This window comes from Macrotis lagotis, chromosome 2, assembly GCF_037893015.1.
Source record: "Macrotis lagotis isolate mMagLag1 chromosome 2, bilby.v1.9.chrom.fasta, whole genome shotgun sequence".
Classification (NCBI taxonomy): domain Eukaryota; kingdom Metazoa; phylum Chordata; class Mammalia; order Peramelemorphia; family Peramelidae; genus Macrotis; species Macrotis lagotis.
In genome coordinates this window covers 264,999,714-265,023,278 of record NC_133659.1, presented here as the reverse complement: position 1 = coordinate 265,023,278, position 23,565 = coordinate 264,999,714, and the positions used below count along the sequence as shown (strand labels likewise).

General features: G+C 36.0%; 1 protein-coding gene across 2 annotated transcripts; it reads right to left on the bottom strand.

Annotated features, from left to right (window-relative positions):
• Window positions 1-399: 399 nt before the first annotated feature.
• On the bottom strand, window positions 400-23,551 carry YEATS4 (YEATS domain containing 4). Of its 2 annotated transcripts, XM_074226116.1 has the most exons (7): window positions 23,215-23,544; window positions 20,178-20,297; window positions 14,523-14,589; window positions 14,341-14,435; window positions 12,258-12,350; window positions 12,088-12,175; window positions 401-1,668 (listed from the first exon to the last, which is right to left on the bottom strand). In XM_074226116.1, the coding sequence occupies exons 1-7, from the start codon at window positions 23,263-23,265 to the stop codon at window positions 1,499-1,501; spliced, it is 684 nt and encodes a 227-aa protein (XP_074082217.1). In that variant the 5' UTR covers window positions 23,266-23,544; the 3' UTR covers window positions 401-1,498. The 2 variants fall into 2 exon arrangements, with proteins under 2 accessions (XP_074082218.1, XP_074082217.1); XM_074226117.1 differs by lacking the exon at window positions 12,258-12,350 and having other exon boundaries at window positions 400-1,668; window positions 23,215-23,551.
• Between the last annotated feature and the right edge of the window lie 14 nt (window positions 23,552-23,565).

Sequence of the window (23,565 nt, the reverse complement as noted above, 5' to 3'; positions counted from 1 at the left end):
CAAACATGACTGAAAAACAACACATTGCCTCCTCCAATGGAATGCAAGATCTTTGATGGTTAACAACAATTTCCTTTTTTCTTTGTATCTCTAGTGTCTGATGGATTGATAGGAAGACTCCATAATTTATCAACACTTTCCCTACTTCATTTGAATTGGGATGAGGCATTTTGTTGCTTTTCAGAGGCTATTATAAAAAGGTCTTGGGTTCTTAGTACTGCTTCTCATAAAGTGCTAGCTTGATACATGATTTCTCTAGGTCTGTCTTTTCCATTTGCAAAAACGAAGGGGATGATCTAGATACTAAGGTCCATCCCAGATCTTAAAATTCCCATTCTAAACCATGACATTATAAAAGCTTTGGATAACCATTCATAATAGCATATTAAGTAAAAGTCATTCACAATTTTAAATTAATCCATCAAGATTTATTTTACCTTCAAATATTTACAAACCATATTCAAACATGGAAATATGTTCTTCAATCTCTTAAGAATATCCCTAAGTAAATGAGAGCAGTATGGCCTAAGAGACAAGAGTTTGACTTAGAGCCAGAAAGGCCCAGGATCAAGTCCCATCTCCAACACACACTGGCGGTGATACTGGGTAAGTCCCTCAACCTCTTGGTGCCCTAGGCAATTCTCAAATTAGATATCACAGGGAGGATGCCTACCTATATTGGCAGAAGTTCCTTAACCAGGGAGCTCCCAATACCAATGCTTATCCCCTAAATGGGAAGCAACACATGGACAATTCCCTTAAGAGATTGTTGCAGAGCTACACTGGCTAGTTTTAACCCATTATAAAGTATATGTAAACTCCCTTCAAATCCTAGAAAGTGAGAAAAAGTAAACTTTCAACACTGTCCACTGGGAATGAACATTTCACCAGGTATCCTTGGAACTGTGCAGTTTACATTTGCAACATCCTTCATACTTCTAAAAGCCCCTTCAGGTCCATTACTGATCCACTGGAGGCCAATATGATTCTATGGTTTTCAAAGTTCTAAGTCCACAGGCTTCATCTGGAGGGATGATTGCAGGTGAGGAAGGGTATCTTTCTGTGGGTGGCCTCTCTGTAGCACATACAAAATAGGCTTGAGTCTAATGGAAACAGTAAAATGGGCAAGTCCAGTTCTTTAAATCCTAATTCTACATTCTGAAAAAAATACAAAATTTGTGTAAAAGCTATACCTTATTTCTCAAGAAAGTTACCAAGCTTTACACACAATGCAATTAGAAACAACAAACTAGAGGTTGTGCTTGAAGTCACAGAAATGCCTTTAGTGGATTAGTAAAATATCTTTACAGTGCATTTTATAATTGCCTATGAAGATTTTACATTCAACTTGTTTAAAAGATACAAATCCTTGGAGTCTTTGCAAAGAAGTCTAAGACAGACAACTATGCCTGGAGTTCCTTTAAGAAACATAATAGCATTTACAAAATCCACTTTATTTTCAATTACTTTCCTACTTAAGTCCTTGTGAGATTTTTTTTTATATCTCTTTAGTCTGATCATCTTCTTCAAGCTTCCTGATTTCATTTTTTAAACAATTGATAGTTTCACGACTTGCTTTTAATCTCTCTTTAAGTTCAGCAATTTCAAAACTTGTTTTTTTCTTGGCAGCTTCTAATTTTTCCCTGGTTTTTACTTCAAGTTCAGCAACTGGGAAGAAAAAAAAAAGATAAGTCATTTTATTACTTTCAAGTAAATATCTCCAATATACAGGCCATATGATTTTTTAAAAATTGATTTATTTTGAATTTTACAAATTTCCCCCAATCTTGCTTTCCTCCCTCCATCCCTCTCAGAAGGCAGTCTGTTGTTAGTCTTTACATTGTTTCCATGGTATACATTGATCTAAGTTGAATGTGATGAGAGAGAAATCATATCCTTAAGGGAAAAAAATAAAGTATAAGAGATAGCAAAATTACATAATAAGATTCCCCCCCCCAAAAAAATTAAAGGTAATAGTCTTTGATCTTTGTTTAAACTCCACAATTCTTTCTCTGGATACAGATGGTATTCTCCATCACAGATACACCAAAACTGTGCCTGACTGTTGCACTGATGGAATAAGCAAATCCATTAAAGGTTGACAATAACTCCCATGTTGCTGTTAGGGTGCACAATGTTCTTCTGGTTCTGCTCAATCTCACTCAGCATCACTTCATGCAAATCCCTCTAGGCTTCCCTGAATTCCCATCCCTCTTTGTTTCTAACAGAACAATAGTGTTACATGACATACATACACCACAATTTGTTCAGTTATTCCCAAAATGATGGATATTCACTCCATTTCCAATTCTTTGTCAGCACAAACAGAGCTGCTATGAATATTTTTGTACAAGTGAGGTTTTTAACCCGTTTTCATGATTTCTTCAGGGTATAGACCCAGTAGTGGTATTGCTGGATTAAAGGGTATGCACATTTTTGTTGCCCTTTGGGCATAATTCAAGATTGCTTTCCAGAAATGTTGGATGAGTTCACAGCTTCCCCAACAATGTATTAATGCCCCAGATTTCCCACAACCCTTCCAACATTGATCACTGTCCTTTCTGGTCATATTGGCCATAAGTGGTGTGAAGTGGTACCTCAGATGCTTTAATTTACATTTCTCTAATAAGTTTAATTATATAATTAATATAATAATTAATTATATATTATACATAATAATAATAGAGCAATTTTTCATATGACTATGGATCACTTTGATTTCCTCATCTGCAAATTGCCTTTGTATATCCTTTGACTATTTGTCAATTGGGGAATTCATGCCATATGATTTTAACACTATTTTCAAATAGAAGCATTCCATAATCTTTAGCAAATATGGAAAATCAATCATTTTATCTCACACCAAAGAAATGGGCAAAGTTAGCAATACTCAATGTTAGAGGGAATGTGGGAACACAAGTTGACAGAGCTGTGAACTGGCCCAACTATTCTGGTAAATTACTTAGAATTATGCAAGCTCTAGTGACCTAGAGATTCCATTTTGACCTCCCTAAGGAGGTCTCTTAGATCCCTCCTTAAAGATTCTCTAAGAAGTAAATAAGAGGCATTCAGGAAGTACATGAAAAAATTTCTGAGAACTGGAGCAAAATAAAATAAGCAAAACTAGGGGAAAAATATACAATAAGAAAAGAGTAAAGGAAATGGAAATGAACATTGCCAAATTATAATGACAAAGCTTGGCCCCAAAAGAAATATGACATTTCATCCTACTATTGTAAAGGGGTAGAATAGTATATATAATATCAGATTTTTTGATATGCTGTTTCGATTTACAAAACTTTTTTCCCTTTTAAATTTTTTTATGAATGAATACAAAAGCATTTATTATGTACAAAGAACTGTGCTGTTAGGGATACAGACAAAAAAATACAGTTCCTACTCTCAAGTAGCTCACAAATGAGGAAGACAGAACATATTAGAAGGGAGGCTCCTCTTGTAGAGGGTGAAATATGGGAAGAATAATAAGTGATATAAAAACAAGAGCTATCAAAAATTATTTTAAAAAAACAAAGAAAACACACAACAAGGTAGGGAAAGTTAATGTCAAGTCAAGCAATCTGAACTCAAAGAACTTATCATATTTTCATAGCTATACAAGGATACCAAGCTTTAACATGTTATACTACATACATTTGATGGCTTGATAAAAGGTTCCAATTTCATTGTATTACAGATCTTTACAACTGGAAAGAGTCTCTTATTAGTCGATCTAATCATCATCATCATCATCATCTAACCCAGACATAAAAAGAATTCTCATTCTAAAATACATGACAGGTAATAGTCCACCTTGAGATAGCTTTTGGACAATTCTAGTAAGCAGTTTTCCTAGATTCCAAATTTAAATTTGTCTCTCTGCAATTTCCAACCATTGTTTCTGGTTGAGCCCTTTGGAGTCAAATAAAAAAGAATGCCCTACTCTGGTCCCAAGAGTTTGCCAGAGTTTATTTTAAAAACTACAGTGCCCAGAAATGAACTGGAAGAGATATGGCTAGGGCGGAATACAGTGAGACTATTGCTTTCTTATGGAAGTTAGGTCCCTTTTAATGCAGTCCAAAATTTCATTAACTTTTTGGGTTGGGACATCAAATTACTATTTTTTACTGAGCCTGTGGCCCACTAAAACATCGCTCTCTCTTTTTTTAGAACTGCTGTTAATCAGAGATTCCCTATATTATACTTATAAAGATGATTTTTAATACTGAAATATGAGGCATTATATTTCTTATTAAGTTCCATTTTAGTAGATTCAGCACAGTGTTCTAGTTTGTCAAGATCCTTTTGGATTCTGACTCTGTCAACTATTCCTCCCAGTTGAAATTTTTGTTAATTGCACTATTCCTATTTTCATCTAAGTCACTGATAAAAATGTTAAGTAGTAAAGGACCAAGCATGGATTGCTGGGGTAAACTGCTTAAAATCTAGGTAAACTATATTTAGAGCATTCCCTTCATCTACTAAACTAAATATGCTTTAAATTCTCTATAAATATATTCTATATTCTCTAAATACTCATTTACTTAGAATTACACAATAAGAAAAAGTTCACATATATCTAAGTAATGCTTTTCTAGATATATTCATACTCTTATGTTGATATTCTCATAATTGAATCCATTTTATTATTCATCTGTGCACATAGTACTTTAAACTAAATATTCCGTTGAAACCAGGTATAAAGCTTCTTTCACTTCAGAACTGCACAATCAGTCTGACAAAGGTCCACTAGCAATAGGCAAGGAGATTCCTTCAGCAAAGCCACTAACAGCCTAAGCAGAAATAGGTTAGGTAAAACTTGCAGGATTCTTCTGTGTCCGTATAAAGTTAAAGAAGATGGCTCCTATAAGACAGACCCAGAGTGCAGATTAGGGAGTAGCAATATAGCAGACACAGATCAGGTGAAGAAATGATAATTTAAAAAATCACTGATCCCTTGAAAAATTTGAATTAAAAAAACCCAACTGAAAAAAATATGGGATAATATATGCTATTTCAAGAAAACTGTCCAAAGAGACAAAGTGAAGACAGAATGAATAAATTCCTGAAAGGGACTCCAAAAGGAAAAAATCCCAGGAATGTCAAAGTCCAAATACTGAGCTCTCATATAAAAGAAAAAAAATCTAAAAAATCTAAAAAAAAAAAAGCTATTCAATCAAATACTAAGACCTACTCAGGATCATACAAGATCTGGGAGCTTCTACTATTTCTGAGAGATCTAGGAATGAGTTATTTCAGAAGGCAAAGATAATGCTAAAAGAATTAAATCTCTAAGGTAAGGAATGAACCATTAATATAGAAGAAAGGATTTTCAAGTATTTTTGATGAAAATATTAGAGCAGAGTAGAAATTCTGAAATATAAAGTCTAGAGGAGCAATGTGAAGGGACTACATGATAATGTACTGTTAACATTCTAAGAGGGAGAGATGAACAAGTGCCCTTTCAGAACCTTAATGTTTTCAAAGGATGTGATGACTCTTTTCTGAGGGTTTGAAGAGGGGAAAGGGTAAAAAGAGGATATAGGAGTATAAAAAGAATATAAATTTGCTATTTCTCCTAAGTAGGTTGGTTGGTGTACCTGAGAAGAAAATCATACAGACATGTAGTAAGTATTAGATGAAATACATTCACATCTGAAACAAAAAAGATTTTTTCCCTCGATGAATAATTTATATTTAAGTCACACTTTGATCTAACTTTTGTCTCAACAGACTCATGTCTTAAAGATTACTGCCTTTTTAAAGGGTTATATACAATATTTTAAGATATGGTGATCTGCTAGTCTGGAAATTTACAGTAATTAGGCCAGTGTTTTTCTGGTTTCTGTTCAAATATGTTCTACCTTAAATAGTTCATTCCATAGAGATCTTACAATAAAGTTTTCCTTGTTCTTGTTCAGTTCTCAGATTCTTAGCTTTGTGATGAGTCCTCTCTATTGAGTACACCAAAATATCTGGTTACAGATCTATACATTTCCACTGAGGTTGATTTATCAATAAGATTGGTCATAAATTCATCACAATGACTTATTTTCTGCATAAAAAAAATTTCAGTTGCTGTGCCTCTGCTATTAATGGTATCTTTCTTGTCACATGCTGTTTGAGCTCAAATAGATCATTTTCTGGCCCCCTGTAGAGTCTCTTCCTTTTGTGTACAATCTCTTCTTTACATGGACTTTTCTTCATCTTTTTCTTGTAGGTGGTTACTTTTAGCCTACCATAATCTTGACAATGGCTTTCCCAGAAACAGTGAGGTAGACTCTCAGTTGGTGAGAAGCCTTAGTCTGCTCTAGTACTATTGGCCCCCTGGGTCAAGGAGCAAGAGTTTCTTAGACTACTCCAAATCCTTCTGGTTCCTCCCTCAAATATACTTTTAAAAAAAAAAATTCTTTGTCCAATTATATGTAGGGATAATTTTCATTTTTTAAAATAAAAGTAAAGCAAGTAATCTGATATTGATTATACATATACAATCATTTTATACATATTTCCATATTTGTTATTTTCTGAAAGAATCAGTACAAAAAGCAAAAAACTATGAAAAAAGGAAAAGCAACCCCCCCCCAATTAAAAAGATGATATGGATTCAGATTCTATAGTTTTTTTTCTATATGTGGACGACATTTTTCACTGCAGAACTTTTAAAAATGCCTTTGATTGCTGCATTGACTGCTGAGAAGAGCAAAGTCCATCATAGTTGATCGTCACACAATGTGTTAAGGCACTCCTGGTTCTGTTCATTTAATCCAGCATCCATTCAGTTAAGTCTTTCTAGGTTTTTCTGAAATCTGCCTGTCAATGTTTTTCATAGAGCAATAATATTCCATTATATTCATATTCTAGTACTTGTGCGTCCCTTTTTTTGTCATCTCTCTGGGATACAGACCTAGGAGTGATAGCCTTTTTTTGGGGGGGGGGCAGGGCAATGGGGTTAAGTGACTTGCCCAAGGTCACACAGATAGGCAATTATTATTGTGTCTAAATCTGAATTTGAACTCAGATCCTCCTGACTTCAAGGCCAATGCTCTATCCACTGCGCCATTTAGCTGCTCCTGAAGAGTGGTGGTCTTGCATCAAAGGGTTTGCACAGTTGGGCATTGTTCCAGATTGCTCACTGGAACAGTTGATCAGTTTACAACTTTACCAATGTTGCATTAATGTTCTAGTTGTCCTATATTCCCTCCAATATTTATCATCTCCCTTTTCTATCATTTTAGTCAATCTGATAGAGGAGAGGTGAGATGCTGGTCTTTGTACAGTTTCTGCCATACTTGGCAGTTTTCCCAGCAGTTTTTTGTCAAATAGCAAATTCTTATTCCAGAGGTTGGTCTCTGAGTTTATCAAATAGATTGTTATAAGGAGCGGCTAGGTGGCGCAGTGGATAAAGCACTGGCCCTGGAGTCAGGAGTACCTGGGTTCAAATCCAGTCTCAGAGAGTTAATAATTACCTAGCTGTGTGGCCTTGGGCAAGCCACTTAACCCCATTTGCCTTGCAAAAACCTAAAAAAAAAAAAAAGATTGCTATAGTTACTTATTACCATGTTTTATGAACCTAACCTATTACACTGATTCACCACCCTATTTCTTATCCATTACTAAATAATTTTGATGACTGATGCTTTAAAATATAGTTTTAAATCTGATAAGGGCTAGGCCTTCTTTTGCATTTCCCCCCATTAATTACCTTGATATTCTTGTTGTTTTATTTTTCAGATATATTTTATTATTTTTTCTAGCTCTATATCATTTTAGGTAGTTTGGTAAGGCACTATGTAGAATAATTTAGATGAAATTGTCATTTCTACTATATTAATTTGTCTTAGGCATGAGCAAGTAATAGTTTTCAAGTTGTTTAGATCTGACTTATTTGTATGAAAACTGTTTTGTAATTATATTTATAAAGTTCTTGGATTTGACCCGGCAGGTAGACTCCCCAATATTTTATGGTGTCTGCAGCTGTTTTGAATGGAATTTCTTTTTTCTGTCTTTTTTGCTGCTAGGTTTTGTTGGTAACATATGGAAATGATGATCATTTATGTAGATTTTTAAGTATGCTTTTAAAAGGCAAGCAGTATGAAATGGAAATTAATGCAATATTTTTAAAGTTTGAAAATGAGAGAACACCTTAGCAACATTATAGTTCTATTCCTCAAGTTGTAGATTCTTTTCCTGAGTTGTAGATAATCCTCCTTAATGAGTTCACTATAAATTTATGTTATCTAGCCTCAATCTGGCTTTCCTTAGTGCATGGGATTCTTCCTTTTTTTTTTGCAAGGCAATGGCTTGCCCAAGGCCACACAGCTAGGTTATTATATTAAGTGTCTGAGGCCTAATTTGAACTCAGGTACTCCTGACTCCAGGACCGGTGCTCTAGCCACTATAATCTAGTCACTTGATCTCTTATTATCTCTCCTTTAATCTCTTCAAAAAAGATCATCTGAAACCTTCTCAACCTTTACTTCTCAGTGACATCAGTGATTACTCTACTGACATCCTGGTCATGTAAAGAAGTTAATGGATTTAACTGTACCCTGTATTCCATCTCTCTTCCATCACCTTGCTTCATTAATAATCATTCCATTTTATCTCATGCATTTTCAGTCTCCTCTATTCTACTGGTTCTGTCCCTCAGCTTACAAACTGGTCTCTTTTACCCTTGAAACAATGGTAAAAGATTTCTTTTTTGCTTCTTCCAATTTTTCAAGTTATCAATCCCCTTTCTCTTCTGCCTCATTCCTAGAAATAGAATGCTGTATTTGCTGCCTCTAAGCAAAGTTGAAAGAGATGCAGGATTCTTGGCTCAGTAAGAAGGAAGATGAAATTCAATTTTATGTGGATGGCAACTATTCAAAGCACTTTTATGATGCCCTGAAGGCTATTTCTGGGCCAAGGACATATGGTACATTTCAACTACTCAGTGCTGATGGAGTCATTAATGCTGAAGCCATTGACTGTTTGCCTCAGGTTTTAGTCAATCCCTCATTAGACAAATTTCTAATGGAAAAGAAGTCTTTGAATGCCATTATACTCCTCTCCTGTGGGAAATCACCTAGTGCTGATTCTTTACTAGCTGAGATATACAAGTGGTGGTGGTGGGTGGTCCAATGCACATACAAAAGCGAAATTTCTACATTTCTATATGGCAAGAGGAGGCTATCCCCTGGGGAATTCAAGGACACCTCCATTGTTGATCTCTATAAAGGTAAAGGAAATAGATTACAGACTAGAAATGACAATCATGGGAAATATCTCTTAGTCAATGCTGGTAAGATTCATGTCAGAGTCCTCCTTAATAGGCTGATCCTTTATCTGGAAGATGGTCCTCCACCTGAGAGTCAGTGTGGCTTCAGAAAGGGCTGAGGAATGTTGATCTGGTGTTTGTTGTCCAAGAGAAATGCCAGGAGCAGAATAGAGATCAATACACAATGTTCGTAGATCTGATCAAGGTCTTTGTTACCATCAATTGTGAGGGTTTATGGAAAATTATGTTAAAATTTGGTTGTCCAGAGAAGTACATCAGTATTGTACATCCCTTTCATGATGATGTGCTTTCCTGGGTTCTGGATAATGGATAGATACTCTTGCGCTTTCCTGGTCACCAGTAGAATCAAACAAGGCTGTGTTCTTGCTCCCATGCTTTTTTGGCATGATGCTTTCAGCCATGTTGTCAAATGTCTTCAATAAGGACAACACTATATTGAGATCAGCTACCACACTGATAGTAAATTCTTTAACTTGAAAACATTATATACTGGCAGTGCTGGTGCATGGATTTTCTTGCAGATCCAGTGCACTCAATGAAGCCTCTGAAGTTGAGATGCAGCGAAGTATGAATAAATTCTCTGTGCTCATTTTGTCCTAACGACACCAAGAAACCACAGGTACTCTGTCAGCCAGCACCACACCATCCAAACGTGGAATCATCAGAGCAAATGGAGAAGTTTTGAACACTGTGGATAGTGCACTTACCTGGGCAGTGTGCTCTCTAGGGAGGTGGACACATGTATTGCCAGAGCTCAGTGTTTGGGAGGATCCACAGGGAAGTATGAGAGAGAAGGGCTAGTAGGCTGAACAACAAACTAAAGGTCTACAGAGCCATTGTGCTGACCTCAGTGTGGGGTGCTTGTGAAAGCTCGAGAGTACACCAGCACCTTGGCAGGAAGCTGAATCATTCCATTTGAATTGTCTTAGTAAGATTCTGAAGATGAGCTGGCAGGAGAGGATACTGAGGTCCTTTCTCAAACTAAAATGCCAATCATTCTAACTGCTGCAGAGAGTGCAACTCTAATAGGCTGGCCACGGTGTTCAAATGCCTAAAAGACTATTTTATGGAGAATGTACACAGAGCAAGAGCTCACAAGGGGGTCAGAAAAAGTCAGACATATCTATTTTCAATACTCACTCACTCTCTGAACCCTTGTTACCTGGTTTCTGACCAGGCCACTCTACTGAAACACTATTTTGAAGACATATCAAATTCAATGGACCTTCTTCTATCATGAGCCTACTTGACTTCTCTGTAGCAGAAGACACGGTGGACTATTTTCTCCTCTCCTTTAACTCTCATGCTTTTCTTTTACCTCTCTGATTATCTCTTCTGTCTTTCTAGCTCATCTTTCTCAGCCCTTAAACACAAATTTTCTCTCAAATTATAGTATTTCCTTTGGAATAATCATCTACCCGCATGGTTTCAATCCTTTTACTTGGACAAGTCACAAATCCTCACTTCCCTCCTCAACATTTCTCATACTACATTTTCAGATGCCTCCTAGCTCTCTCTCTCCATCAGGACATCTGGTCAGCACCTCAAGGTCAAGATGTCTATTGTCGAGATCTCTCCCCTTCTCAAAACAATTTCTGTAAATTAGGCTTATTGTCACTTGCCAATTAAAAATGTCTAGTGTTTTAATGTCTACTGAATCAGATATAAAATTCTGACTGACCTTTAAGGTCTTCTACAACCTACTCAACCTAGCTTTAAGGCTTTATTTCAGATCATACTCCAGGGCTGGCTAGGTGTCACAGTGGATAGAGCACTGGCCCTGGAGTCAGGATTACCTGAGTTCAAATCCAGCCTCAGACAATTAAAAATTACGTAGCTGTGTGGCCTTGGGCAAGCCACTTAACCCCATTGCCTTGCAAAAACTAAAAAAACAAAAAGCAGATCATACTCCTTGAAGTGTTCTACATTGCTAATGAACTGAATTATTCTCCACTAGCTGAACTCTTCCTGCTTAGATGAATACAACTTGAGATATTTTAACTGAAATGGCACTTAAAATAAAGGGTTTCTGCCATAAAGATACTTGCAGTAGAGGCAGATATTCATCCACACAGAAAGGAAGTTATATTTTGAAATATTTTGGCTATTTTGATGATTCAGAAAGGATAATCTAAACAATACTTTTCACATTTTAGTTTTTTCCCCATTTTTTAACATTTTAAGGTGATCTAACACAAATATATCTCACTTTATCCTAAAAACAAAGAGGAAAAGTAATTATAATCTCTAACAAAAGCACAAAAATGGTTAAATGATTTTTGCAAAATAAGGTAGAAATGGGACTAGAACCTCATGTTAATGTAAAGATAGAATTAATTCTGTTCAATAGAATAAATTTTAATCCCACATTGAAGAATTGCCAAATACAAATTTCCCCAAACTATATAACAACTGATATACATGAAAAAATGCTATTTGTTCATACAAAAGAAAATTATAATTTTGTGGGTTTAAAGTTCTTTCTACAAGAATTTTAAAATAGATACTAAAATACAACATATTAAGGTGGGGAGAGGTCATCAAAATTCATGTTAATAAAAGATAAATAGAAATAGAAAAAGCAGGATGGAAATCACAAGGATGTTCTGTGAATGTGACTTTTTGATATCTAAAAGTAGTACTTTGGAGTCATTTAGAAAAGACTTTGTTGCATCTTAAAACTCATATAATTTACTTAAATGAAAACATTTTTATTAATAATAACAATGACATCACATACCTTTTCACTAAAACAAACTTTGGTTCCATGATAATGAATGTAAATCATTATGTATTTTAATACTTACATTCTGTTTCATGCTTATAGGCTCCTAAGGTTAGCTGGCGAGATGTTGTTAATAACTGTTGCATCATTGCTGTTGGATCCTGAAATATCTAGAAACAATATTAAAATATTAAACTTTAAAATCTTTCCCTTAAAAAATGATTTGAGTTCTCATTTAAAAAATATTCTTACCATTTCATCATAGAACTCAGAAACAACAGTTTTTTTCCCCAGCATTGCATTGGTGTCTGACTGAAATAGCTTTAATAAGTGATAAAGTGTTACCTATAAATAAAAATAAAAAACATCTAAGTGTAATCCTTTCCATTATCACCACAAAACATTGTCGGTTATATGACAGTGCTAAGCAAAGATAGGGTCAATATAACAATAACAAGTCATTAAAGCTGAAAACTGACAAATGCTTTACATACATGTTTATGTCATCCTTAAGACATCCCTATAAGGGAGATATTGTTATAACCTTTACAGATGAAGAACTGAGACAGAGAGATTAAATGATCTACCCAGGATCATTCAGCTGGTATGTCTGGGGTGGGATTTAAATTCAGGTTTTCCCATCCCCCATGCTGATAATACTTTCCCCCTTCATTTTTGCCTCCTATCTTTCCAAGTTTCTTTTCTTTTTTTTTTAGGTTTTTTTTTTTGGCAAGGCAAATGGGGTTAAGTGGCTTGCCCAAGGCCACACAGCTAGGTAATTATTAAGTGTCTGAGACCGGATTTGAACCCAGGTACTCCTGACTCCAAGCCGGTGCTTTATCCACTACGCCACAGCCACCCCACCAAGTTTCTTTTAATACTCAGCTCAAATCCTATGAGGCTTGAGGTGTTTCCTGTTACTCCTTTTACTGACATACCTCACCTTTCCCTAATACATGCACCTTGCCCCCATATACATACATACATACACACACACACACACATGCATGCCTGTATATATATCTTAGAGACAGATAGCTATATCTAGATATATGTGTGTGTGTGTACACAAATCTACCCATGTCTATATCTATGTATGTATATATATGCATACACTCATATTTATACATACATATAAGCTACATACTGTATTTCCATTAGAATATGATCATATGATTTTCTTCATGGCAGGGATAATTTTTTTTTTAAAACAATGTCCAAACACAGAGCTTACTCAATGATTGATTCAACTGACCAGTTGTCCCAACCCTAAGTTTAGTGGTATTCACTAGACCAGGTTGAATTCTGGACTTTTGTTTCACTGACAATGAGAGAAATCACCTAATAATGTCTGTATATAGTTTCCCATTTATTAAAGGGTTACTGCAATCCCTTCTGATGATCAAGAGGGGGAACAGAATCAGTAATCTGATCAAAGTCTGTTAATGTCCTTTAAACTCTTAGAGTCCCTTTTCTTTCAGTCCCTTCTGCCTTTTAAAAGACAGAATCACATCAACTGGTGAAGGCAATCCTAGAGATGATGTAAATCATTTCTTACAATAATAACAATGAACATTTATGTAAGTGCTTTATACGTGTTACTTTTAGTCTTTATAACAAATCCTGAGGGCAAGGAGCTGTTACTCCCCCGATTTTACAGATGAGGAAGCTTGCCTCATGACAGTGGCTTGCCTAAGGCCTTAGACTAAGTGTCTGAGGCAGGAGTTGATCTTGAGCCTTCCAGATTACAGACCTTGTTCTGTCAGCTGCCCCAGAACAGGTTTATAAAATTTGGTTATAAAAACCAGTTTTCTTTTTTAAGCAAATATACTAAGAATACTGGGAAAAGTTCAATAAAGATGAAATATCTTTTATACATTATTATTATTATACATTATTCAAGTCTGAGTATATAACCCAGCATATAACAAAAGTTAATAAAATAGAAATGTCGTATTTAAAATGAACAATTAAATAGACATATCTATAAAGAACAGGGGTAGTGAAGGTGATGTGTTAACCACTTCTGGTCAAGCAGATGATTGTGACTGCAGTATTTATGACCAGTCACAACAATGATCATAAGTTTAAAGTTATCAATAATTAGTGATGGAAGAACAGTGAGACCAAATAACCATTATCATTAATTTGATGCTAATAAGATTTTAGTTGTTGGCATCAAGTTAAAATCATTAATTTTTTTGTTCCCTTCAAATTTTGAATTCTAAATTCTGTCCTCATCCTCATCCCCATTCCCCTTTACCCCTACAAGCAAGCAATTTGATATACATTATAATATGTAGACATTATGTCAAAAATTTAAAAGTTTACTTACAGGTCTTTCATTAGGATCAATGAAAAATATTTTGATGATTATTTCAAATTCACCCCAACCTGTTTCTGTAATCTCATATGGTGGCTTAGTAACAACTGAAAAGAAAAAAAAAACCATAAATGCAAACAACTGCTTTTTGTTTTTTTTAAAAATACTTTAAAGTTAAAAAAATCAAACTATACCTCTTAAAGGATTACCATAGCTTTCATGCAATTTAAACTGGATTTTTTTCACGTATGCTGACATATCCTAAAATACAAGCACAATAACATATTACATTCCACTATTTGCAAATAAAAGCAAAGGGAATAATAAATTGCACAGAAATATTTTATTTTTAAAAAGTATTCCCAAATATGTTTGGTTTGAAAATTCAAATTATTTTAATTGTCTAGGAATGTTGGTGACATATACTTCTGTCCAGCAAAGAACCAGTCCCCAATTAATTTGTTTTAAAGGACAAATTTGCCTATTTAAGATTATGTTCTTGGAAAAGAGTTGTTGAGTCAATTTTTCCAAAGAAAAAAAGGGCAAAAATTGAGCATTATATGCCTTACTAGAGACCATTTTTGTAGAAACAACAATAAACATCATATTTAATCATCTATAAACAAAATAAATGTATAAGACTTGGCAAAGTAAATATGAATAAATATAATTAATCTTATAGAGAGGCAAGTTTTGGCTTGAGGAAAAAAAACAGTGCTACTTCAGTAAGTTCCTTATCATTGGAAGTCTTTCTTTGGAGGTTGGATTTCTAGAATGTGGTAGAGGAAATTTGTGATTTAGCTATTTAGGCTTGGTTGAGATATCTGAGGTCTTTCCCAGCTATAGGATTCCATCATCCCAAGTTACTTGTAGCTTTGATCCTCAAATTCTTTAATTATGTGATATAAAGGATAACTGGATTCTAGTCTAAGCTCTGCCACTCACTAGCTATGTGATCCAAATAAGGTCTTTCCATTGCTATGGGTATCAGCATCATCTAAAAAAGTGAGGAGTCTGGACAATATGAGCTGCAAGATCTCTTGCTGCAATAACATTCCAAATCTATGAGAGACCAATTACATGAAACTATTTTTAAAGACACAACATCATAGCATATTGTATAAAGTTCTTAATAATGTCTTCTTAATTTCTGCTTTACTTTTATGCAATAAATCAAGTCAAAGAACACATCAATGTCAAATAATTCAGTTGGATTTAACTGGGAAAAATAGTAACAGGTATTTGTAAGGGGACTTCTGTGGAATCTTGAGAAACACCTCCAGATTACTATTTTCTTTTTCTTATTGTTAACTTCCCATAAGATAAGAATAGGCATTAGATATCAAATTGTTCAGGTCATTTTGTTGCCTTATAAACAGAAGGTCGTTGTATTTTCTTGGAATGTTATCAATTAGTTCCACCCCTTTTTATATTAAGCATATCTAGTCTTTAAATAGGTCATGTCAATTTTTTCTTTTTGCATTCATCATCTTTGATCCCTTGAGCAAATTTGAAGGCACACAAAGTTAAGTTTTGTCATTTCAGTCAGAAACCTTGTGCGTTTCCTATTAATAATGATATATCAATTTTCCCCTAGAATACAACCTTTTGCTTTATTTGCCCTGTTAAGTATATTTAAGAATATTTGACTATAAACCAAGTAGAATTATTTTCTAACAAATATATTAGAATTTATAAATCAAAATGAATGTGACTCTTCAAAATAGCTTACATTTTAGGCTGGAAGTCATTTACTCAAATGGAGAAGCTGGCATTCAAAACAATTTTGAAGTTACTCTTTAAGAACTGTCTCCTAAAACACTTCATAAGGCTCAGCTTGAGATCATGAAGCATTTGCAATTTCCCATTCTATTCTTCAAATCAATGATTTATAGTACTTTCTTATGCCAACATTTAAGTTACCCAGATTTAATTATAGGACTAGAGTATTAATCACAGGACTAGAGTATAGCTATTTGTGTGCTTTTCTCATTCCCCCCTTCTATTCTTTAAGTTCCAGGAGGATAGGGAGGGAGAGTGTGAGTGTGTGAGTGTGTGAGTGTGTGAGTGTATGTATGTATGAGTGTGTGTGTGTGTGTGTGTGTGTGTGTGTGTGATGCCCTAGACACAACAGACTCTTGATAATTTCTAGCTGAATCCTCCCAGCCCTGTGAGATTAGTTTCCTTCCTGCCATTCCCCTTGCACTGGAGTAAACCACCCACAAACCTTGGAGAGCATGACTATAAAGAGCATGGAAGCAAGCACCCTAGGGACAGAAAGGCTGGCTGGCTTCACTTACTGGGATTTCACTTATGTATTACATTTCTATGACTTTTTGTTAATGGCTCTTAGCTTGAAATCTTGGGAGTCAACTAAGACTTTACTCCCTCATATCCTATTATGAGTGAAATATGACTGACTCTCCCTCCACAACTGTTATGGCATCTGGACTCTCCTTCCTAAGGCCACCATCTAATGCAGTTCTTCATTCTCTCTTGCCTAGTTACTGTGGTAGTATCTTACCTCTTCCTGCTCTAATCTAGCCTTATACCATTGTCAGGGCAACCTTGTTAATGCATCACTATAATTACTTAGTTCTCTTGTTCAGAAAACCTGGAATGGTCTCCCATTGCCCAAAATGCATACTCTTAAGCCTGAAACTCAAGTCCTACAGTCTGATTCTAATCCCCTTTTCCTGGCCTACTCTCACAATATTTCCATTTCCTTTGTTACAGCCAAAATGAACCAATCATAGGTTCTGATCATCATTCTGCCCTGTCCTATCTCCATTCTTTTGCTCATCTTATCTCCCAGGCATAAAAGGGTCTTACCTCAGATACCCTTGATGAAAATATTTTTCTTTTTAAAAATAATACATCTTTTATGAAGTTACTCTGTTCCTGGCTCTTGCCCTGGTACTTATGGTCTAATCTGTATTAAATTTATTGCTGTACATACTTGTACACATGAGAACACTGATCATATTTCACATTTCCTTTTTCACATTTCAAATGCCCAACACAACTGGCCTTCATTGTCCTTCCTAACCTACTCCCTTTCTGGTCTTTTTATATCTTCTCCCCTGACATGTTCTCTTTCATTCAGTGACAATGGCTTCTGGCTCTTCCATGTACAATATTCTCCATGCCTCCTGCCTTCGTAGGCTTCCTCTAAGCTTCAACTAAAATCAACCTTCTACAGTAAGTTTCCCTTCAGCTCCTTTCAGGCTCTTCTAGGGCCTTCCCTCTGGCATTAACTTATCTCTTGATTATCCTGAATTTAGCCTGTTTATATATATATCTGATTGTAGTCTCCCCCATTTTTTGCCTTTTTTGTATCCCCCAGAGCTTAGATACATCATAGAGCAAGTTCTTAATAGTTACTGACTGACCAACATAACTGGTTGTAAATGATTACTGAATTTCAATGTGTCACTGTAGACATTTAAGATGACTCTTTGACTAGTTTCAGATGGGTCCAGCTTTCACATATGTACTGTAACAAAGATTTCAAATTAGCACTAGATTGAACATTAGATTGGAAGATGAGGAAATTTAAAGAGTAATAAGAGAAATGTTTCCAATTGGTCCAGATTAAATAAAAAAGAACCTAGTAGTCTGGGAGTGTGATGGAGGAAGTTTCAACAGCCAAATCAATGTAAGTGGAGAAGAACAACTCAGAAGTCTATAATGATGCCCTAGAGATGCTTCAGGGACCTCTGGAAACAACAGCTCCGAGGCCAGGAAGTAACATGGGGGCCAAGAAACCTGTAGCAGGGCAGAGAGCATTCACAATGGGACTCCCAGGGCATTAGAAAATTGCAGTACTAAGCAAAGGCACACTAGAGAAAGTGACTACAAGAAGACTGAGGCCAGGATGGAAGGGTGTCCGACTACCCTAACCAAAAAGTTCAGGAGAATAACTCCACAACAATCTATTAAAACCAGAAGACAAAGTAAAAACAGAAATAAATAACTTCCTAAAAGAAATCTCAAAATGAAAATTTCTAGAAATACAGAAACCAGAATTGAGTTTCTAAATTAAACAAAGACTGCAACCATCTGAAAAGAAAGAATTCAGCTACTATGGAGCTACAGTCGGTATTACATAGGACTTTGCAGCTGCTACTTTTAATGGAGAAGAAATCTTAAAATATGATATTCCAAAAGGCAAAAGATAAATGCATATAAGCAAAGATAAACTGCCATACAAAACTGAATAAAATCTTACAGAATGTTTAATACAGCAGAAGACTTTTTTCAAGTATTCCTGGTTGGGAAAAACCCCCTAAACAACACTACTTTCCCCAGCCTCTCCTCCAATAATCATTATATTATGAGCTTCTCAAGGGCAGGGACTTTGTTTTTCTTTGTATTCCCTGCCCTCAGCACAATGACTGACCCCTAGACTGAAGCAGGATTTTCAAAGACTCCAACTACTGAGAACTCACTATTCAACAAAATCTTCCAGGAAAACTGGAAAGCAGACTGACAGCAATTTGATTAAAACAAAACTAACATCTAATACCATATAACATAAGTCCCAAATGGATCTATATTGGAAATGTAAAAGGTCACATTGTAAATTAAAATAGGAAAAAGGATAATTTTCACAAATATAGATGGGTAAGGAGACACTTTTCACAGAAATAGATGGAAAAGGAGTTCTTGACCAAACAAGGGCTGGAGAAGATACAGGAGATAAAATGAATACTTTTGGTTACATCAAAATGAACCACTTAAGCACAGGCAAATCCAAAGTGGGCTGAATTAAAAGTTAAATTTAGAAGTTAACTAGAAAAAAAATTCTTTACAGTAAATTTCTCTAATGAAGGGCTGGTGTCCACAGTTACACAGGGAACTGATTTAAATATACAAGAAAGACAATAATTCTTCAGCAGATATGTGATCAAAAGATACAGATAGTTCACGAAAAAAAGTGAACTATCAATAACCAAATGAAAAAATGCTCCACATAATGCATAGTAAGAGATAAGCAAATTACAAAAATCCTATGGTTTTATCTTCATCTGGACAAAGATGATAAAAAAGGGAAAAAGAGGCCAGGCACAATAGTATACTGCTGGTGAAGCAGTATACTTAAGAAAATAGTGCTGCTGGGGCATTTTTTTTAAATGTAGAGAACAGAAGAGAGTTCAGAATGAGCCAGTAGGACAGTATTCTGAATTAAATACCTTTTAAAAAAACCCTCAAATAAAAACATTCATAATGTAGCAGTTTCATATATACAATCTTTTTATTTTGTTCCTTGTATTTGGAAACATTCATGTTTATTAACATAAAATTCAAGGAGCAAAAAAGATTAGTTATTAAATTTTCTCTTAATTGTTATAAATTTGATATAGATAAAACTTGATAAACTTGATAAAGAAAAATAACTAAATTAAAGACACGTATATATGTATGTATGTATATATATATGTATATAATTTTCCTAATGTGAGCACATTTTAAATTTTTACTGCTCCTACCACCTGAACATCATGTTTGTAGGAATTTAGCATTTTATAATTGTTCCTAATGTAAAACTGAAACCAATGTTTTAAGAATTATGTTACTGTGCAAATAATAACTTATTGTAGTTATTTTATGTAAGACCCCTGCAGGAATGAAATACTTTCCAACCCCAAATTTTAGGTTAATTTAGCATCTGCAGCATATTTCTTACAGTCAGTGACAAGTGTTACAAAAGAACCTTTGGGTAAATTTAAAAATGTTCTTCCAATATATGACCTTAAGACCTTTATTCTGATTTAAGTCATTTCAATGGAAATAAAATTTAGAAAAACTGTTTTAACTGTTTATGAAAGACAACATATTTCTCCTACCTCATTCCTGTATGGCTTTACATATACTGTCCACTGATGAGTATGGCCATCTTCTTCTCTTTTCTTTCCAAAATAACGAGCAACATTACCATAAACTATGGGTTTAACAATAGTCACCCCCTAAAAGAAAAATTATTTCAAAACTCATTAAACATTATTGTGCGGCTCAAAACTAATAGAAGACAAAAGTGCTAATGATTTATTGTAGCTGCCAGTGGGCCAATAATTCAATGGTAACATGTTTATTTCTTTGTACTATATTAGTTTGGATGAATTTGTAAATATCTAGAATGCACAAAGTTAAACACTATACTATATATAGTTCTTTTCTGGAAAATACATGTTATAATTGGGTAAAATACTTTTAATGTAAGCAGGAAACATTATTTAAATGTTTATCTTAAATTCTTTGATATTATTTATTCAAGTGCAAATAGGAATAATTTTGCTTGTAAAATTGTTTAGATGAGGATGTGTCATAATTTTTATTCCACCAAACTTTAACAATATAGGCAGCAGGAGGCAGCTAAGATAAAGTGTTGGACTTAAAATCAGGAAGAACCAAGTCAAATCTGGCCTTAGGCACTTAGTGATTTTGGACCAGATCACTCTGTTTCAGTTTCTTCATCTATAAAATGGTGATACTAGAACCTACCTCCCAGGGTTGCTGCGAGGACAAAATAAAAATAAAATAAACACTATTTGTAAAGTGCTTTGCAAACTTTAAAATGATATAAAAATACTAATTATTAAAATCATCTGATTTATAGGAGATGCTAAAATATTATATGGTATGAAACCTGTGGTAAGTGAAGCACACTGACTAAAATGCTATTGTTTAGGTTAAATAAAGGATGAGTTTTTGCAGCCTTCATCGTCATCAAATATGCAACAAGTTCACACTTGGAGTACCTCATCACAGGCCTTCTGTCAGATACTCAAACAGCTCCTGCCACAAGGTTGTTACTTGCTCAATGCTTTTGATTTTATTTTTTTTACACAAGTTGACTATTACACACACACACACAAACACACAAACGAAGGACACGGTAGGTGGGGAGGGGGAAGGATAAGACAAGCAAATACTTATCAATTCTGATAAGTCTTTCAGTTACAAGTAACAAGAATTTTTTAAGCACCTACTGTGTGCCAGGAGATTGGAACAGGGATTATAATTGAGATTTCATAGGCACAGGGAACTAATTTTTACCAATACAAATCATCATCTTCTCAGAAAACAGACAAAAGGAATACAGCCCTTGATCTCAGGGGGATGGATAACATAGAAGGGGATATTTTTATATTTAGGTAAAAAAAATGGACATTTTTGGGGGTGGGGGGCACCAGTTCTGTGATTTCATTAACATAAGGAACCCAAGGTGAAGAAATATTCTCAATCAACATAGGTTAGCATTTCCTCAGAAACTCTTAGTCTTTTTTTTTTTTTTTTTTTTAGAAACTTAGTCCTAAGAGTTTCCTGATGTACTATGACCAGCTCAGGATCACACATATTTATTTCCTTTAAAAGAATCACAAAGCAATTCTTCTTTTTATTAATTTTAAATAGGTTTACAGATTTAGAATTGGAAGGGATCTTGGAAATTAGATTTGCCTGAAGCACTGAGAGATAAGTATCTTTTCATTCATTCATTCATCATCAGTTTTCTCTACATTTATTCTGTATCACAGATTGTATCTCAAATTCATGGATTTGGACTGGAAGGGACCTCTGTTTTTATTCAGTTGTGTCTAACTCTTCTTGACCCCATTTGAGGTTTTCTTGGCAAAGTCACTGGTTTACCATTTCCTTCTCTAGCTCATTTCAGAGATGAAGAAACTGAGGCAAAGAGGATTAAGTGGCTCGCTCAGATTACACAGCTAGGTTTGAATTCATGAAGTTGAGTCTTCCTGACTCCAGGCCTGGAGCTCCATCCAATGCACTGTAGAAGGGAGTTTAGAGGTTGTCAAATATGCTCCTTTATTTTATAGGATGATATATTTTTAAAGTTTTTTTTTGCAAGGTTAAGTGGCTTGCCCAAGGCCACACAGCTAGGTAATTATTAAGTGTCTGAGGCTGGATTTGAACTCAGGTACTCCTGACTCCAGGGCTGGTGCTCTATCCACTGTGCCACCTAGCTGCCCTATTTTGTTGATGAAGGAAGCATTTCCTTAAGGCTTACTTTGCGCTAAGGAAGTTTTGGGGGTACAAAGAGAAAAGGCAGGCCCTCTCACATTTTCTCTAACTGATGAGGCAGTTCATATGGAAGGTTTGGAATAGCTATCAGTCCTGGATGTTACTGGCCCCTTCAACAATGCCATTTCTACTGGTAAAGTTATCAGTTGTTGGCCGTGAACAGTGCCAACGACTGTTTGTTTTTTTAATTTTTTAATTTATGTTTTGTTTTTTAGGTTTTTACAAGGCAATGGGGTTAAGTGACTTGCCCTAGGCCACACACCTAGGTAATTATTAAGTGTCTTGAAGTCACATTTGAACTCAGGTCCTCCTGACTCCAGGGCTGGTGCTCGATCCACTGCGCCACCTAGCCATCCCGACTGTTTTTCTTAAAGTAATATTTCCAATAATCATTTTTTTTTTGTAAGGCTTGTTTGTTCTAATGAGGAAACTGAAGCTGCTTTAAAGTGACTGGACTGGGGAGGCAGGATGTGAACCAAGTCTCTAACCACTGCACCACCTATGTCCTTCTTATCTCCTTCCTTGTTATTTACTATTTACTAGCAGCATGGACCTGGCCGAGTCACTTCACTTTCACCTGCCTCAATGCCCTCCTCTGTAAATGGCGGGCGGGCGTGGGATCACGAGAGTTAACTAGACAGACTCTCCCAGATCGCCCCCCAACTCCCACTGGGAGCAATCCCGAGAAGCCAGGGATGCAGGGGGAGGAGCCGGCGTAGTTGAACCGGAAGGAAAACAGGGGCGACCGGCGCCAAGCCGGAAGCTTCAGTCTCCCTTTCCTCCTTCCCCTCCCCCCGCTCCCGGTCGTTTCCGCCCTGACCTCTGACCCCTGCCGACACAGACCTTTACTCTCCCGCCGGAGTCAGGTCCAAATTCGGCCATTCTCTTGAACATATTGCACCGGGGGAGAAGCCGCCGCCGCCGCCGCTGCCGCCGCCGCCGGCGGGGAGAGAGGGCCGGGGCCCCTCAGCGGCGCCGAGCGCTCCTCCCGCCCGGGCCTCGCCGCCTGCCTGGTCCGGAGGGGAGGCGAATCACCGAGGCCCGTGGGGCCGCGAGTGTGCCTGCTCCGCCGGCTGGCGTCCGTGAGGCCCATCCAGTCCCGCGAGAGCGGGAGGAAGGGGGGGGGAGGCGGAGGAGGGAGTCGGAGGAGGGAGTCGCGCGTGCCCGGGCGCGCGCCCTCCCACAGCCTAGCTA